General features: G+C 55.4%; 2 protein-coding genes across 6 annotated transcripts; one reads left to right on the forward strand and one right to left on the reverse strand.

The window, feature by feature from the left end:
- Positions 1–63: 63 nt before the first annotated feature.
- On the reverse strand, positions 64–13,050 carry ELMO2 (engulfment and cell motility 2). 5 transcript variants are annotated; one of them, XM_088154462.1, is made up of 23 exons: positions 12,910–13,049; positions 11,234–11,307; positions 9,842–9,967; positions 9,630–9,670; positions 9,395–9,467; positions 9,264–9,314; positions 8,955–9,136; positions 8,187–8,286; positions 7,956–8,107; positions 7,788–7,866; positions 7,522–7,557; positions 7,175–7,225; positions 6,837–6,959; positions 6,611–6,742; positions 6,410–6,514; positions 6,211–6,319; positions 5,330–5,466; positions 5,086–5,249; positions 4,887–4,999; positions 4,636–4,743; positions 4,431–4,513; positions 4,230–4,307; positions 64–394 (listed from the first exon to the last, which is right to left on the reverse strand). In XM_088154462.1, exons 3-23 carry the CDS (start codon positions 9,917–9,919, stop codon positions 194–196), a joined length of 2,196 nt encoding a protein of 731 aa, XP_088010588.1. In that variant the 5' UTR covers positions 9,920–9,967; positions 11,234–11,307; positions 12,910–13,049; the 3' UTR covers positions 64–193. The 5 variants fall into 5 exon arrangements, with proteins under 5 accessions (XP_088010588.1, XP_088010590.1, XP_088010586.1 ...); XM_088154464.1 differs by lacking the exon at positions 11,234–11,307 and having other exon boundaries at positions 7,956–8,059; positions 12,910–13,050; XM_088154460.1 differs by lacking the exon at positions 11,234–11,307.
- Positions 13,051–13,197: 147 nt separating this feature from the next.
- On the forward strand, positions 13,198–15,420 carry SNRPB (small nuclear ribonucleoprotein polypeptides B and B1). The gene is made up of 7 exons (XM_088154494.1): positions 13,198–13,345; positions 13,417–13,568; positions 13,680–13,791; positions 14,279–14,431; positions 14,609–14,747; positions 14,934–15,059; positions 15,235–15,420. Exons 1-7 carry the CDS (start codon positions 13,343–13,345, stop codon positions 15,270–15,272), a joined length of 723 nt encoding a protein of 240 aa, XP_088010620.1. The 5' UTR covers positions 13,198–13,342; the 3' UTR covers positions 15,273–15,420.
- Positions 15,421–16,738: the final 1,318 nt, after the last annotated feature.

Raw genomic sequence — 16,738 nt, forward strand, 5'->3', positions numbered from 1 at the left:
GCGCCCACGCCCCCCCAGCGCCCCCTGCCGACCGCGGCGCAAAGAAGAGGCGGGAGCCGGGCAGGAGGAGGAAGCGAGCTTTAATGCCGGGCAGAGCAGGGCCGGGGAGGGGAGCGCGCCAGGTCCAGCCGTCGCCCCCGCGGCCGCACCGCGCCGCCGGGGTCCGTCTCCTCCCCCGGCGAGCGGGGGCGGCTCAGCCGTAGTGATAGACGAAGTCGTAGCTGCTGGGCTCCTCGGGGATAGGCGGTGGCTCCTCCGGGATCTGGACGTTCTCCAGGTCCAGCAGGCGCAGCTTCATCTCCATGCTCAGCAGCGTGTCCAGGTCGCTCTTGGTCAGCTCGCTGACCATGTCCTTCCCCACCAGGGCGTTGAGGCCGTCGATCCAGATGCAGTACTGGGGGGCACCAAAAGAGCATCTCAGGCCCGGCCCCCAGTCGGGGAGGCCAGCTGAGCGGGGACGGAGGGCAGCCGGGGGTCACGGGCCTCTCCCGCTCTGTCCGCGCCCCCAGGAAGGCAGGCAGGCAGGCTTCTCCCGGCAGCCCCTTCCCTCCAGCCCACCCCAGGTCAAGCGTCCAGGGCCTCTGAGGCTCGGGAGGGCACAAAGAGCAAGCCGGTCCTTCCTTTGGAAGCAAGGCTGCCCAGAGCCCTGAAGGAAGGAACCTGCTCCCGGCCCCCTGAACCTTCGGCCAGGATCTCTGAGAAATCCTGAAATGCTAAACGCCAGATGACCGGAGAACCAAGGGGACAAAGGAAGGCCCGGCTAACTACAGACTGGTCAGGCTGATGCAGGGATCTAAGTGATTCTAGAGGAGATCGTAACAGACCACCTTGGGAAAATGCAGGCATCATTAGAAGTTTGCGTGAATTTGCATCAGCAGTGGTAGCGAAAGAAAAAACAGCATATAGCAAGACAAGTCTTCTGAAGGGAAATCAGTAAACAAACTAGAGGAAGGCTGTAGACATAGTGGGCCTCGGCCCAGCCGTCAACGTAGTGCCTCTTGCTTTTCTGCAGAATAAAATGGTAAAGGGCGGGCTAGCGGAAACCACTGATAGATGGACTGTGAGGGGGCTGAATGACCTCAGCCCAGGGGTCCTCCTGGAGGGCTCTGCTTCAGCTTGGAGGGAAGGACCGAGGGGAGCCCCACAGGGCTCTGCCTGGCCCTGGCGCTGGGCCACAATGGCTCGGAGGGGGTCCTTATCGAGCCTGCAGATGACACCAAGGCAGGAGGGCCTCGAGACCGGCTTGAACAATGGGGTGGCATGCGCAGGACAGAAGCGAACGGGGAGAAACATCAAGTTCCGCACCTGAGTAGGGAAAACGAAGGTGCAAGTGGAGGATGGGGGAGACCCGGCTTGGCAGGAGGGCCTGTGAAAGGGCTCTGGACGTTCTTGTAGCTAAATGAGAGCCAGCTATGGGACACGCTGCTAAACAGGCCAGTGGTATCGTGTGCTCCCTTAGTGGTCCTGCTCTACTTTGGCCCAGTCAGATCCCATTTGGGGCATGCCTTCCGCTCTGGACACCACAGTTTGGACTGGAGCAAGGTCAGAGGAAGGCTACCCCGATGGCAATGGGCTTGCAAGCCAAGCCCCGTGAGGAACGGCTGAAAGACCTGGGTATGCTCGGCTTGCAGAAAAGATGCCTTCACATTTCTGAAGGACCATCCTTCAGAGGGAGGGAGTGAGGCCATTCTCTCTCACCCCAGAGGGCAGAACCAGAACCTGTGGGTTAAAACTGCAGGGATGTAGCTTCCGACAACATATTGGGAAGGAACCTCCTAATTATACAGGCTGTCAGCCAGTGGAACAGGCTGCCACAAAAGTCATCAGTTCTCCTTGACTGGAGATCTTCACACAGCAGCTGGATTATCAGGGATGCTGCAGTGGCTCCTGAACAGAGGGTGGACTAAATGACTTCTACGATCTCTTTTGATTCGAGGACCAGGGGAGGAGATGTAGAGCAGATAAAAGAAGCATTTACGTACACAACACACCATTAACCTGCAGTATTCATTACCACCATATGTGGTAACGGTCACTAACCTGCAGATTTTAAAGGTGATGGCATAAATCAATAGGCGGCTGTTAATATTGAAGACTCCATGTTACCTCAGTGTTGCAGGACAAATGGCAGGAGAGAATACATTTCCACCTCCTGCTTGTCAGCCCCCAAGAAACTGGGAGAAACAAAGGGCCAGGCTGAGCTGGGCTTTGACCAGGCCCAGCAGCCTCTTCCTGTGGCCACCCCCCTCCCCTACAATCTTTAAAGCTACAAAAAGCGCATTTCACAAACGATGCTCTGTATCCTGATGCTCTGTATCCTCGTAGCTCTTGCACTTCCTCAGAGACCGGAATTCCTTGAAGCTTATCCAGGCAGCTGCAATAGCTAAGAACAGCATACCTATATTATGCCTCCTGTCCCTGGAGGACCATCCAAAGTGGGGCGTTAGTGGCCACTTAGAGGAACAAAGCAACAAGACTGGTTGCAGGGAAGGAACCGGGGGAGTTCAGCAGGAAGAAGAGAGGAGAATGAGTAGAGAAACTCTGTATTCCGATGGACTGTGTGCTTAGGCGCAAGAGTGACAATACAGTCATCTTCTAAAGAGCTGCTGATAGCAAAAGGAGTTTCCCGAGAGCTGCTGAGTGAGCACCCATTGTGGGTGATTTAAGTCACTGCTTCTGCTGAGTAAGCAGAGACTGCAAGACAATGGACTATAAGGCAGCCAAATTCAAGGGATAGAGTGAATAGAAGAATTTACAGGAATGTGGCAGGCATGCTTAAGGGAGGGATTGCCAACCAATTTTCCCTTTAACTCAAACATTTGTAATTTGGTTAATCTAAAAAGTTGAAAAGAGAAGAGGAAATGTAAGAAACTTGGTGATATCTTAAGAAACAAAAGCGAAGATGGAAGGATGGGGCCTGCAATTGTGAGCTGACATGCTTCTGGCGTGCACGTCTTTTTGTCAGCAAACAACTTGGTATACATTTCTATCAAGTGCAACTTCCTAAGAAAGGATGAAGAAAGAGGACTCTACACAGAAACTTACAGGATTTCCCAGGAGGCTTTGATTAACAAGTTAATTAAGTGTGATCTGGCTTGACAAGTGGATATGTAATAAAATGTCCCTATTAGGCAGTTTAAAATAAATAAAAAAATAAAATTAAATGACACAAAGTTTTGTCCCGGGCCTTCTACTCATCAGTACTTTTTTTAATGACTTGAATGAAGAGGAGAAGATGAGGCTTATCAAATCTGCAGATGACACAACAATGGGTGGGATAGCTAATAACTAAGAGACAGAAATAAATATAAAATGCATAGGTTAGAGAAATGGGATGAGAGTAACAAAGATGTTCTTCACTCAGGCAATAGAAATCAAATGCACAGATAGAGGACAGAAGCAGTAGTGAAAAAGATCTTGAAATAGGAGTGGATTGCAGACTGAATTTGAGCCTGGATTGTGACATGGCTGCAAAAAAGGCAATATAATTTCCAAATTATAGGAAGCAATTAGTCCACTTTATTCTGCTTTGGTTTGACCCCATCTTGAATATGGTGCTCAGTTCTGAGTAACATACTAAGAAGGATTAAGAGAAACTGAACAAGTTAAGAGGAAGATTGATGGTGATGATGATCAGATGACTAGAAACTATGTTCTATGAGAAGAGACTGAAGAAATTGGGAAGGCTTTCCCTTGAGAAGAGTAAGCGGGAATTTGACAGCATTCTGCAAATATCTATGCTCGCAGAAGGAGACTCTGACCTGTATTCCACCTTCCCAGAATCCAAGCCACGATATAAAGGTTTTCAAGAAGGCATATTCCGACTGAATACTAGAAAAAACTGCCAAAGAGCAGCTAAACAGTGAAGCCAAATGACACGGGGGGGGGGGGGGCTCCCCCTTCATGGGATGCCTTCAGCAGAGGCTGGACAGGCTGGGGTGCTTTAATCTGGGTGCTAATTCCTGCCCTCAACAGGAAGCAGACTAGACGGCCTCAAGAGCCTACTCCAACTCTAGCATTCCAAGGCTGAAGACACAGGCAGAGATTTTCACGCACAGCTGCCCCCTCCCACCACTGCAGGAGCAGCAGAAGACAGCATCCCTCAGGCAGATGAAAGCGGCCAGTCACTGACTGGGGAGGGCAACCTGGGGGCCAAGCGGGATGAAGGTGGATCAACCAGCAGGGAGAATAGGCAGCCTCAGGCTCTCCCACCCACAGACTTTGCTCACCTCATATTTATTGGGTGCGATAAAGTTCAGAGTCTCGTCTGGGTCATAGAGGATGGAGAAAGCCAATTCCAGTGCCTCCTTGGGGATGGGGAGAAAAGCCAGTAAGTGAACAACTGGGAGGCAGGCCATCGTCCACTTTTCTCTCTGTTCCCAGGAAAATGCCTTTTCTGAGCATCCCGCCCCCTGCCACGCTGCCAATACCTTGTTCTGCTTCAGCGCTCCCTTCTCTTTCATATGAGGACACTCTTTCCCAGTGAGAACAGCCTTGATATCTGCAACAGGGACTAAGGGAAAAGGGGCCATCATGCCTAGCCCTTCAAGAGCTTAGTCCAGGCAAATGCACGGGGGCGGAGGGCTACTGTGCTGCCAGGAGCCTGGCCGCTGCCTCCCCACCTCCCTTACGTACTCTTCTCCTGCAGTGACTCCAAGGTCACCTCTCCCTGGGCGTTCTCCTCCAGGTCTCCATAGTGGAGCATCTTGTGGTTCAGGGCCAGGCGACAATACCAGAAGCGCTCTGCAATGCACAGGACAGCTTTCAGCAAGGGCCAGTGGGTGCTCCCCCCGGCCACCCGGTCCCACCGCCTCCCATCTTGGGAAGAGGCCCTTCTGCTCCACCACTGAGAGAGCCCCCTAGCTGCAGCAGTGCTCTCTGCTCACCTTGCCTCCTCCGATTCCCTACTTTGCGGAAGCTGGTCCCTTCACAGAGGCGATTCAGACGCTGCTGCTTAATGAGCTCCAGGATCTCTGGCTGGATCTTCTCCCGCAGCTCTCTGGGGAATACCACCCAGCAGGCAAGTCAGAGTGCTGCCCCCCAGCCCCTCCCCACACGTCCCCAGGTCCTCCCCAAGGCACTCACACGATGGGGGGGGACTGGAAGTCATCTTGGCTCATCCGCTCAGACTGGCGCAAGCGCAGGATCTCCGAGTAGCTCAGGTTACGCAGCTTGTTCTTGAACTGGTCCAGGGAGGGGGGCTTGGCGGGCAAGGCCCGGGTGATCTGCTCCCGTACCACCTGCATCACCTGGCGAAAAAGGAGGCCAGCAGCATTACAGGGCTGCGGAGGGAGGGAGGAGCCAGAAGGGCCTCCTGCACCAGACCCACCTTGTGGAAATCCTCAGCTGTTGCCCGCATCTCCTTCCAGGTCTTGTTCAATAGCTGGATACAGATGGCAAAGAGCTCCTCAAAGGCGTGGTCATGGGTGAAGAACATGGGGTGGTAATCGTTCCGGCCCTCGTTGGCTTTTCAGAGACAGGGAGGAACCATGCTGTCAGAGCAGCCAGGGATGATCACTTTCCCCCGAGCTGGGCTTTGGGAGGGAGATCTAGGGCAAGTATTTCCAGAGTGCATGGAGGCATCAGCAGAAAAGCACTAGGAAGTGCAGGCTGCGTTCATGGGAAACTCCACAAAAATGTCACAAACGTCACAGCTGAATACACTGGGATTCTCACTGCCATCCTGAGCCGAGGCTTACATAATCCTGGCTCTGAATACGCCACAACCAGCTGGGTTCCTGGCACAATAAATCCCTGGCTTTGTGCAAAGAACCAAATGCACTGGCAGGCTGAGGCTCTGAACTTGCAAAGCATAGCTTTCCTCTCTCTAACCAACGCTTGGGGGGCAGACAGGCCACCCTTCACCAGCTGTGCTCAAACACACCTGCCCAAACCACACCATGCTATGGCTTAAGACTGCCGCCAGAAGCAGGCCTGTGAGCCTACCACATCTCTGCCAAGTAACCTCCCGTTCATGCCAGACAAGGTGGGCCTTGGTTGATCCAGGTTGTGCCATTTCTCTGGCTCAGAGACAGTCCTCAACTGGTGGGTCTTTAGAGCTCCCCTGAAGGTTGGACACCCTTCAGGGCTCACACGACAAGGGGAGCTTATCAACAGGCAGCAGAACGTGCTCTGTCCCTTAACTGCATATCAGCAGGTGCTCCCCTGGGTGCCTCCTCGGTGGGCTTAGCTCAACCGCACTCCACTTACGAAGTTCTCCAATCTGCAAGATCTCACAGAGCATCCTGGTGAGTTCAATGGCGCTGCGCCCAAAAGGGCAATTGTGTTTGTCCTCCTGGCTGCTGTTCTCCAGGACAATCTGAATGGCGGGAAGAAAAGCATGAAGGTGAGTGGAAATCCAGATGGCTGCCTGCACAGGACCTTAATTGAAGGCAGCCTCGTCCCTTACTCGGATGTAGGTATCCTGATGATGTTTGGCTAGGTAGAACATACTGTCCAAGGCCAACATGCCTGGGGGGATCTGAACGAAGTCCAAGGCGGGATTGACGTGATTCTGTGGAAACAAAAACCATAGTGTCAGCTGCCACCTGTCTCCATTGGCCCTCGGCCCCTCGCAGCCCAACGGCCAGCTTTTCCTCCCCACACCAACCATGAAACCCAGCATCTTGTAGTCCTTGGTGTAAGCAGCCTTGCGCTTCTCTGCTCCACCAGGGACGCTGTTGCTCTCAGACTCTGCCTCGAAAGCGATCCTGCGCAGCTCAAAGATCACGTCTCTCTGGGCCTGGTTGGGGACGAGGGGGACAATGAAGGCCTGGGCAACAGGCTGGCAGGGCCCCAGAGGCTGCACTGAGGAGCCGAGCTGCCCTTCCCACCACCTGGTCAGTGGGGTCCATTTTTGCCATCATCCGCTCCTCCAGGAGGTTGAAAGTCAGAACCTGAAGCACGTACAGCTGATGGGCCATCTCAGTTTTGATTGGGCGGTTTCCTCTGATGATGTGCTGTGGGAGGACAATGGGGAAGACAGTCAAGAAGGAGCAGCCCACCCCCTCGCAGCTATCAGCCGGCACACTGCCCGCTATCTGGCAACAGTGAGCTGCTTTGCAGGGTTGTTGCAAGGCCCTGGCCATCCCCACGTATAGTGCAAACTCTAGGGAAGACTGAGGACAGGATGAGAGCCCCGAGTGAGAACGGCCTTTTTCACCCTGACCCTTACCGTCAAGATGACAGAACGCAGCTGCTTCTGGGCGAAGGCATTTGCCATCTCCTGCCAGAAGGGAAAAGGAAAATGGGGAGTGGAAGGAAGAGAGGCAGAGAGAGAGACAGCCTTCCGGCCCTCACGCCACCTGCGCTGCTTCCCAGCCCCTCTCCAAAGCCCTCCAGGGTAGCCTGCTGCAAGGTTCCCAGGCTTTTCTCAGCCCCCAGGGCAGAAGTGGTCTGCGCCCGGCCCCTCTGCTTCTCTGCCACCTTCAGCACACACCAGCAAAAGGACACCCCACCACGCTTAAAGAGGACATTTACAGCCAGCCTGGCCTCCCTTCCCTGGCACAGGAATTGACTTACAGTGCAGGGCAGGTCTAGTGGACTAACAAGCTTGTCCTGGGGGCGGAAAGCAGAAACAGGCACAAGAAGCAGCAAACGATGGACTCAGCGCGGGGGGAGGGGGGGACAAACACAACAGGCAGTGCCACATGGCAGCCTTTCCAGGCCAGCCCCCACCCCAGAGACAGCCCTCCCACAGAGAGCAAGGTCCACTCCACTGGGCCTTCGGAGCTCCTTCCCAGTAGACAGAGGATATGCGCCCAGTCCCTGCCAGGCCAGCCACCTACCTGCCTCTTGTCCTCAGGAGCCTTCAAGAAGAGGGCATTAATCAAAGCAATTGCGTACGTCTGGATCTCCTGGTTGGAGCTACAGGGAGACCCAGAGAAAGACCACGTTCAGCTCTTCTGCCCTGCCAGGGGCTTGCGATGGGGTGCCCTAAGACCTGGGACACTCACACTTGTAGGTGGGAGAGGAGCTGCCCAACCGTGATCTCATCTGCAATCTTCTGATAAAGAGCTTGGCTGTTGAGCACCATGCTCTCTAGGATAGCCAAAGAGCGCTGCAGGATGGAAACGTCCACTGTTGGCTGGCTCACGTACCCTGCAATCTGCCAGCAGAGGAAACTGCCATTCAGAACCAGCCTGGTCCACAATGATATCCCTGCTCTTGCCCCCAGCAGATGGTACCTGCTTGATGAAGCTGACGGAGACTGTATCCCAGGAGACGAGGCCGTGGTCCATGAGCTCCAAGAAGGCAGTAAGAGTGAAGGCCAGCATCTCACCGTAGCTGTAGGAGAAGACGCAAACTGCCCACTGCTCCCTCGTCTGCAGGCTGCTGCTCAGCTCTCTCTCACCTGGCTGTCAAACCTTTGACAACCCACATGGCTCTTCTCTGACATGGCCTTGCTGGCAATGCTATTGCCAGTCAAAATGGGTGACAATAAAGGAGGTCACCCTGCTGCCTGGGGGGTCTAGGAGACCAGGAGCATGACAGAGACTCCCAAGTACAGCAGGGCAAGTTTCTGGGGCTCCTCGTGCTCCCCAGAAGGTCATCATCCATGGACTCCAGTGCTGGCTAAAGGTACTGTGCAACCAAGGGGGACAACTCTTCCTGAAGGACCTGGCCACTAGGTGACACCCTCCTTTCCTTTGCTTCCTGGGCTTTCTAGGAAGAGAACAAGTCCTAGGACCTGTTACCATCCATTTCCCAAAAAGGCCCTGCAGACAAAGAAGTAAGGGGGCTTGGCTGCCTTAGTGCCACTCCTGGCAGCCCCTGGAGAGTAGTTCTCAACAGCAATGGGTTCTTGGAGCAACTGGGAGGCTTATTCCACTGCTGCAAGATGTTGGGATGCTCTGGGCAAGACTAGGCTAAAGGTGCAATAAACAGTTGATAAAGATGGGGGCAGGGGGGAGATGCAGGAGGAGGTCTGCACTAAAGAGCAGCCAGGCACTTACTGAGAAAGGAACTTGGAACTGCTCTCCACCAGGCGGGTGAGCACCGAGATTCCATCCATGTTGATGAACTCAGTGGCAAAGGTGACATCTGCCGAGAGCTTGGCAAGTTCCTTCATGGCCTCTAGGCGAGCCTCCAAGCTGGGTGACTGGGTCCGATCCATCAGCTGGCGGGCGGCCCTGGACTGAGAAGGAGAAATTGGGAGTCACTCAGGAGACGGGTTTGCAACTGGCAGAGGAGGGCGGGAGAGAAAGAGCCCCATCTCACCCCCCAAGCCATATCCAGAAGGGCTAAGAGCAGCCCAAACCTACTGGGGAAACCGCCAACTGGAGGATGGTCCCATTCTTGATGTCACCACGAGTCTGTAGGGCAAAAAGACAAAAGCTGGCTTAACACCGGGGGGGGGCTCATGGTGGACTCTAGGGTAGGACTGCACACCTACCTGTTCTGTTATGTACAGCTGTGCTCCATCAGCATAGCGTAGTGTGTAGTATTCAGGGTTGGGCAGGGACCAGCTGGAAGGGAAGGGACAGAGGAAAAGCACTTGAGCCTCCCAGCTGGCATTCTTTCACTCGGGAAGGGGAAGGAGGGTGCTCTGGGGCCCCGGCTGAGAAGGCCGGGAGGGGGAAGAACCGATCAGCCCAGCTGCCACAAAGTCCGGATTCGCTAGCACTCACCCATCACATACTTCCTTGATGATGGATACCAGGGGGCGCTTCTGAAAAGGGCAAGGGGAGGGAGAGAACTGTGAGCTAGGACGTTTCTCTGGATTAAGCTCTGCCTCATCCCCACCATCATCCACAGACAATCGCAAAGTGTTCCTGCTGTCCAGTTCCCCCTCCTGCCAATATTTGGGCACATGTTACTCGAAGCCTGCTCAATCTCTCACCTGATCAAACTCAAGCAGTTGGGCATTGGCCCCAGGCCACTCCACTGCCACTTTGACTACATCTGGGGGCGGCGGCATCTCTTTAGATTTTCAGCTCTCGCAAGAGATAGGAAGCGTCTCCCAAACCTGTCATGACAGAAAGGGTTTGGCCAGATGCTTGCTTTTCCACCCCAGGGCCACCAGCCAAAATCTCATGCCCGTTCCTGGTTCTGGCTTGCTTGTTACACAGTGGCTAAGTTCACACAACACAGTGAACCATGAACTAACCAAACGAGCCACATCTGCAGCACAAAATAAGCCGCAGGAGATTTACCTAAAGATAACTGAGTATGTTGTACAGATGGACTTGCTAGGTTTGAAATTAATCAGATGAAGTCTCAATCCAGCCAAGGACAGGCAGCGTTCACCTTTTGTCCACTTAACCCATTGGAGCAGCATCACTTGGTTCTAGCGTGTCCTAGAACAGCCACATCATGCTTAAGAGCTTTTCCTCATCTGCCTCTGTGAAACAGAGTCTACTAGGCTCAGGTCACTTGGAGTTTCAGAAGGCACTAAGACACTTCTTTTCATGGGCATATATAAAACTGATTTAAAATAAATTCTTATCTGTCATCTTGAACATACACAGGTTATTTTTATTCATTAGCAACCTTTTAGTCTAAAGGCTCCTTATCTTATATTATGGCCAACATGTAATTGTTTCAATTGTTATTTTATTCTGTGTTTTAGTTTAAAGAGAAAAATAAATAAAACTACCACTACTATTTCTTGGACCAGGGACCAACTGGGACAGGCTGGGGAGAAGGCCAGACAAGGATGTTCCCATAGCGCTGTTCAGCCCCAAACATCCAAGGAGAGGAAAGGCAGACCTTAAGCAGAGGAGAGTCCTCCTCTTTCAGGCAGGGAGCAGCCCTGCCATGCTTCAGGCCCCCCAAGACAGTCAGCACCAGCTCCGGGAGAACAGCGCAGCAAATGGTCAGCGCTGAGCTCATTGCCTGCAAGCTTCTCCACTGGGATAGTCAAGGATCTGAGCTTATGGCAGAAACATGTTTTCGTCTGAGAAATTTTGTACACCCTAAACATATAGAGATCTAATTCATCATGTTGATTTGACTCACTATCTCCAGTTTTTTTTTAAAGATGAATTTGTGTGCTCTGTAGTTACAACTCTGAAGGTACAAACAGAATGAAGTTTACAAAGGAAAAAAAAGGAAAAAGAAATGCACCAAAATGGACAAAACTAGAATCCTACAACAGAAAGAAAGAACAATCAATTATCAAAAGCCATAGGAATCAGTGGATACAACTGGAAGGCTGGAGGGGGATGCCAGGGTGATAAGAGAAATAAAGCAGCAGGAGATGCAAAACCAAGCTGGAAGAACAAGATTTTACCTAGACAGCAGAGGAGGTGAGGAGGGAGCTGCAGCTCTTGGCATCAAGTCAACAAAATGCAGACCAGCAGGTAGCTGAAGGAGAGCAATGGGCCAGCAGAGTTTGCTTAGGACACTCTGAATTGATGGATGTTCTCTCCCAGCAACTTTTACAAATGTGAAACAACAAGGGGGAAGGGATCAAGCCCTGAAGCACCCTGCAAATGAGGAGCCACCCAGCTGACCTCTCCTCCCCAGTCACTAAGGAAGGAGTTGCACTGGTCGCACGTGCACCTGTGGTATAGCTAGAATGGTAGTGGTGCATCTGTCCTTGTGCTCCTTGACCTCTCAGCAGCCCTCAATGCCACTGACCACAGTATCCTTTTGGACCAGCTTTGTGGGTTGGAGACACCATTTTACCTGGTTCTCCTCTGTTCTCTGTAGCCGGTTTCATTCGGTGGTGACAGGCAGGGAGAGATCGTGGCCATACCCCTCACTTGCAGGGTGCCACGGGATATGAAGTTCTTTCACCTTCTGTTCAACAGCTACATGAAATTGCTGGATGAGGTCATCTTGCTGATTTGGGGTCTGGTATCGTCAATATGCTGAAGATACCCAGTTGTCTCTCTCAACCCCTGGCTAGCCGAGCAATGCGCCTGAAGTCCTAATCCAGCACCTGCAGTCTGTCAGGGCTTTAGACTGGGCGGCTCAGATTCAGGTTCCGCCCCGACAAGACCGAGTAGCTCTGTCTGTTTGGCCCCACCCGCACCCCGGGATCCGGAGGTATTCTGCGGCTGACTCTTGGTGCGGTAAGCACTTCTCCATTTGAGACTTGTGCACAATCTGGAGGTCCTCTTGGACTCTCAGTTCCTGCTCAAAGCTAATAATACGTTCAAATTAAATAAAGCTGTAAGCCAAGAGGGCCTTTGCCAGGTAGCTCTAGTGCATCAAAAAAAGTGTCCTTTCCAGGACTGGGAGACCCTTCAGACACTCTCTCGTGCCCTGGTCACCTCACGACTGGCCTACGGTAACACGCTCTAAATGGGGCTGCTCCTGGACCATCTGGAACCCGTGCTGGTTCAGAGCGGGGCAACGCAGGCAGCGGCGGGGCGTGCGAGCGGCGTTCGGTGCCAGGTGCGAATCGAGGTGCCGGGGGCGCCCTTCAGGGCCTTTTGCTGCCCGGTGGTACGGCACCCCTTATCTCCAGCCGCCTCTGCCCATTCCAGCTGGTTGCGGCGCCCGCCCCGTAGCGCGCTCGGGGAGGACCGCAGGCCTCCCAGGCCTAGGTCACGGACCCCCGGTCGTTCCCGGGCCGGCCCTGGGGACAGGGTGGCCGCGCACCCCATTTCGCCTGGCTGGCCTGCTTCGTTTCCCGCCTGGCGGCTTTTCCGCTGGAAGCCGCCCAGAGCTGCCCGGGAGCCGGGCGGCCCAGAAGTCAAACAAGCAAACAGCCGGCGCCCCGCGCTCGCCGCCCGGGCGGCACGACGGCGGATGACGGCGTCAGCGGCGGCCAAGGCCTTCCGCGGGCCCGGACGGCGCGCGACCCCTCCCAGGGCCGACCCGGCCGCCAGCGCGGCCCTCCGGCTGAAGTCCCTGCGAGGCGCCGAGGCTGCCCGGGACGCCCCGTTTCTCCCCGGGACACGTCGGGCCCCGAGGCCGCGCCTTCCCGGGGGGGCCGAACGGAGGCCTCGTCCTCACCTGCCCGGGAACGCCGGGGCCGCCGGGGGCTGGGGAGCCGACTCCCGGCGGCCTTCCGCCGGCTCAGGACCCGCGCTCCGGCCCGGCCCGGCCCGGCCCGGCTGCGCTGTGCTGCGCCCCTCCCCCGCGACCTTCCGCTCCTTGGCCCCGCCTCTCCCACCGATTGGAAGGGACCGCGGCCGCCGCTCCCCAGCGCCCTCCCCCATTGGTGGAGCGGCAAGGCCGTCACCGAAGAACCGGCTGCCATGGAAACGGCAGCGTTGCTCAGGCCCGGCGCCCTCCGCGGGGAGGGAGGCCGGCAGGCCCGGAAGCGAGCTGTGCTTCCGGTTCCGGCGGAAGCGGGGCGCGTGTGCGGTTCGCCAAGCAGCGGGAAGCGCGGCAGGCGTGAGGGAAGCGGCGGCCGAGGGACGAGACGCGACGCGACGCCGCCACCATGGTGAGCTGGGGCTCGGTGGGCGCCCGCCGGCCGCCCGGCCCGCCCGCTGACTCTCCGCGTTCTTCCCGCAGACGGTGGGTAAGAGCAGCAAGATGCTGCAGCACATCGACTACCGCATGCGGTGCATCCTGCAGGACGGGCGCGTCTTCATCGGCACCTTCAAGGCCTTCGACAAGCACATGAACCTCATCCTGTGCGACTGCGACGAGTTCCGCAAGATCAAGTGAGCGCCCGCGGGCCGCAGGGGGGGGCGCCGGCGGGGGGGGCGCCGGCGGCGAGCGCGCCTTCCATCCTGCCTCCCTCCCTCCCTCGCTTCCTTCCTTCTCTCCCGCAGGCCCAAGAACTCGAAGCAGCCGGAGCGCGAGGAGAAGCGGGTCCTGGGGCTGGTGCTGCTCCGGGGGGAGAACCTGGTGTCCATGACCGTGGAGGGGCCTCCCCCCAAAGACGTGAGCGGGGCGCGCGGCAGGGCCGGGGCCCCTCCGGGGGCCTCGGAGGCTCGCGGGCCCGTGCCGGGCGTGGGCGCCTCCGGCTTTTGGGCCGAGGGGGCGCAGGCAGGAAGCTGTCCGGCTGCTCCATTGGGTCCCGTTTGTCAGGGCCCGGGTAGGTTAGTAACAGAGGGCCCAACGGGTGGAGAGCTCGCTCGGACGAGCGCCACGGGGACCGGTCCGGAGAGAAAGTAGCGGCAGAGAAGCCATGGCGAAATAATACCGTGATTTGGTGACAGAAAAAAACGAACTGTAAAACAGACACTTAATTAGGGTTCCGGGGAAGGAAAAGCTGGAGCGGCGGAGAGAAAGCTTCTCTGCGTGCCTTCTCTGAATGGTTTGACGCTTGCCGAGCCTTATCGGGCCCCTGATAGCTGAGCGCTGCGAGCACTCGCGAGGGGTGCCGGAACCGCGCATCTTCCGCGGTGACGCTTTGGCTCTTTTTCAGACTGGGATTGCTCGTGTGCCGCTGGCTGGCGCGGCAGGCGGGCCTGGCGTTGGCAGAGCTGCCGGAAGAGGAGTCCCAGCTGGAGCTCCCATGCCCCAGGCGCCCGCAGGTTTGGCCGGTCCCGTGCGTGGAGTTGGCGGACCGTCCCAACAGGTAGGCAGAACTGCTCTCGGGCTGTCGAGCTGCCTCGAGAATGTAACACTGCTTTGGCCCCAGCCAGCTTGCGGTCGATAAGTCCTCTTAGTGCTCTCCTCTCCTTGCGGGCACGGATGGCGGTAGGATGAGCGGGACGTCATGTTCAGACCGCCTGAACTGCTTTTTCCTTTGTAGGTGATGACCCCTCAGAGCCGAGGCACGGTTGCTGCTGCAGCAGCCGCTGCAACTGCCAGTATAGCAGGAGCCCCAACTCAGTATGCGCCAGGCCGCGGAGGCCCTCCCCCTCCTATGGGAAGGGGCACTCCCCCTCCAGGTGAGCTCCGGCTGAGTCACCCCCCTCTTCCCTACCTGAGCCGACAGGACCTGTGATGAATGATAGTTTCTGAGCACTACTGTGAGGAGCTGTTGTCAAAGCAGGATTACTCTGAGGTCCCTGCTGGGCTGAAAGGAAGCAGGAGAGGGGCTGCCAGTTGCTGATGCCTGTCCTTTTCTGCTGCAGGAATGATGGGGCCCCCTCCTGGTATGAGACCACCCATGGGCCCTCCTATGGGTATGCCGCCAGGTCGTGGCTCACCAATGGGGATGCCGCCTCCTGGAATGAGGCCGCCTCCTCCTGGCATGAGAGGTGAGTAGCATTTGGTGAAGGAGAGTTGGATTCTGAGGTGAGCTGTCATAGCTGCCTCATTCTTTGGCCGAGTGTGAAAGGAGGTCGCCATAGCCAGGGCCAAAATGAATTGCCTAGTAGTGCTGCAGCGTCCTTGCGGCTGCACGTAATTGTCATTTGTGACTTTTGTTTTCAGGTCCCCCTCCTCCTGGCATGCGCCCACCTAGGCCTTGAGGCACGTGCCGAGCCAATGGGATTCGTGTGTTGGAGTTGGAGGCTGAGCTTGCCATCACAAGATGGCAAGAACGGCATTAGTTGTGTATGTATGCGCTCCGTTTTTTTTGATGTCATGTTGCCCTTTTCAATAAAACTTTGCCATTTCTTCCTGCGGTGTTACTGTTAGGCCTGCGCCTGGGGAAGGAAAACACAGGCGGTGTTTTGGGACTGAGCGTTTCTGGCTGCCTTGGCGTCCTGACGCCACCCCCTTCGGTTTTCTTGATAGGCACTACTTCCTGAGTAGCCACCAAGGGCTCACGGAGGAGGAGGGCAGAGGGCTTGCTTCCAAGACACTAGGAGAAGGGTTCTTTGCATACAACGCGTGCGGCCAAACCTGGGCGTGTTCACCATGCTGAGTTAAAAGGGGTCACAGCTGTTTGGCTCTTGATTCCGCCAGCTGGTCATGGGTTAAAGGTTGGGCTATCTGCCAGTTTGGAAACCATCACCGGAGGTCGGACTTATCTTTGGCTTTAATACTAACAAGGCTGCAAATCAGCTGTCGTCAGCAAACCGCACACCATAATTACATCATGTTTTGCATACGTTGTTTGAAGAAGTGATGGGTTTGTAGCTTGCACCAAAATACCTTGGTGAGAGAAACCAGAGGGTTACCGGAAGTGGGCCTGGGGTGGGCTACCGCCAGTCACGTGCTGGCCATGTCCAAATGAGTAGACCTTTTGTGTCCAGAAGCCCCACAGGGAGGCCCCAGCCATTCCTGCTAGCCACGCATCAAGTCTGCAAGGGCTCCCCTTCCCCGCCTGTGTTCGTGTAGAGGCAGTCACTGATGCAGCTAGCTGTCAGCTGCTGGTGCACATCCTGCATGAATGTGCGCAGTCCTTGACTCCAACCACCACATGACAAGTCAACGTGTGTGGGAAGAGTTCAGACCAGCTGGGGACAGCAGTTGGGCAAGTAGGAACAGCAGGTTTTGCAGATCTGTAGAGCTGGAGGACGTATGCAATTGATCACAGCTCTGAACACTTGCCACAGCCATCTTCCATCTTGCTCCTGATTTGTTTATAAGTTCCATTATTAAAGCCAATTCTTTCTTTATTGGCTTATACATTTATCAACCTTTAACCACAGAATAACTCCAGGTGTTACTCTGGTGTTTTCAGTTAGGTCACGAACAAAAGTCTTGGCTGGAGTCCTAATTCATAATCCATCTACTTATTTTGGGAGAACTGAGATTTCTTTAAAGGTCAGTCTTCAGATTCTGGTACAGGAAAAGACAGATAAATGTTGGTTGTAGCATTTGAGCTCCTAAAATACAGCCCTAGTGCTGACGCTCCCCCGAGCCGAAAACGGCCAGTGCATAATCCTCCCGATGCTGCATTGCAAGGTCCGTCCTGGCCAACGCTGGTTATGCTGGCTAAAGCCCACTGCACTGGGACCCATTCCACATAAACCCTGGAAAATTAAAT

The sequence above is a fragment of the Python bivittatus genome, unplaced genomic scaffold (genome assembly GCF_059951505.1).
Source record: "Python bivittatus isolate LINGU-HERP-01145 unplaced genomic scaffold, Pbiv_v1 ctg000700_np1212, whole genome shotgun sequence".
Lineage (NCBI taxonomy): Eukaryota > Metazoa > Chordata > Lepidosauria > Squamata > Pythonidae > Python > Python bivittatus.

Excerpts from the sequence above, each read along its gene's own strand:
- ELMO2 (XM_088154460.1), bottom strand. The coding sequence starts at position 9,919 with ATGCCGCCGCCCCCAGATGTAGTCAAAGTGGCAGTGGAGTGGCCTGGG. Across the intron at positions 9,137-9,263 it reads TCCAGTTGGCGGTTTCCCCA|TCCAGGGCCGCCCGCCAGCT; the intron begins GTAGGTTTGGGC and ends TCTCCTTCTCAG. Across the intron at positions 6,960-7,174 it reads TGCGTTCTGTCATCTTGACG|CACATCATCAGAGGAAACCG; the intron begins GTAAGGGTCAGG and ends GTCCTCCCACAG.
- SNRPB (XM_088154494.1), top strand. Across the intron at positions 14,748-14,933 it reads AAGGGGCACTCCCCCTCCAG|GAATGATGGGGCCCCCTCCT; the intron begins GTGAGCTCCGGC and ends TTTCTGCTGCAG. Across the intron at positions 15,060-15,234 it reads GCCTCCTCCTGGCATGAGAG|GTCCCCCTCCTCCTGGCATG; the intron begins GTGAGTAGCATT and ends TTTTGTTTTCAG.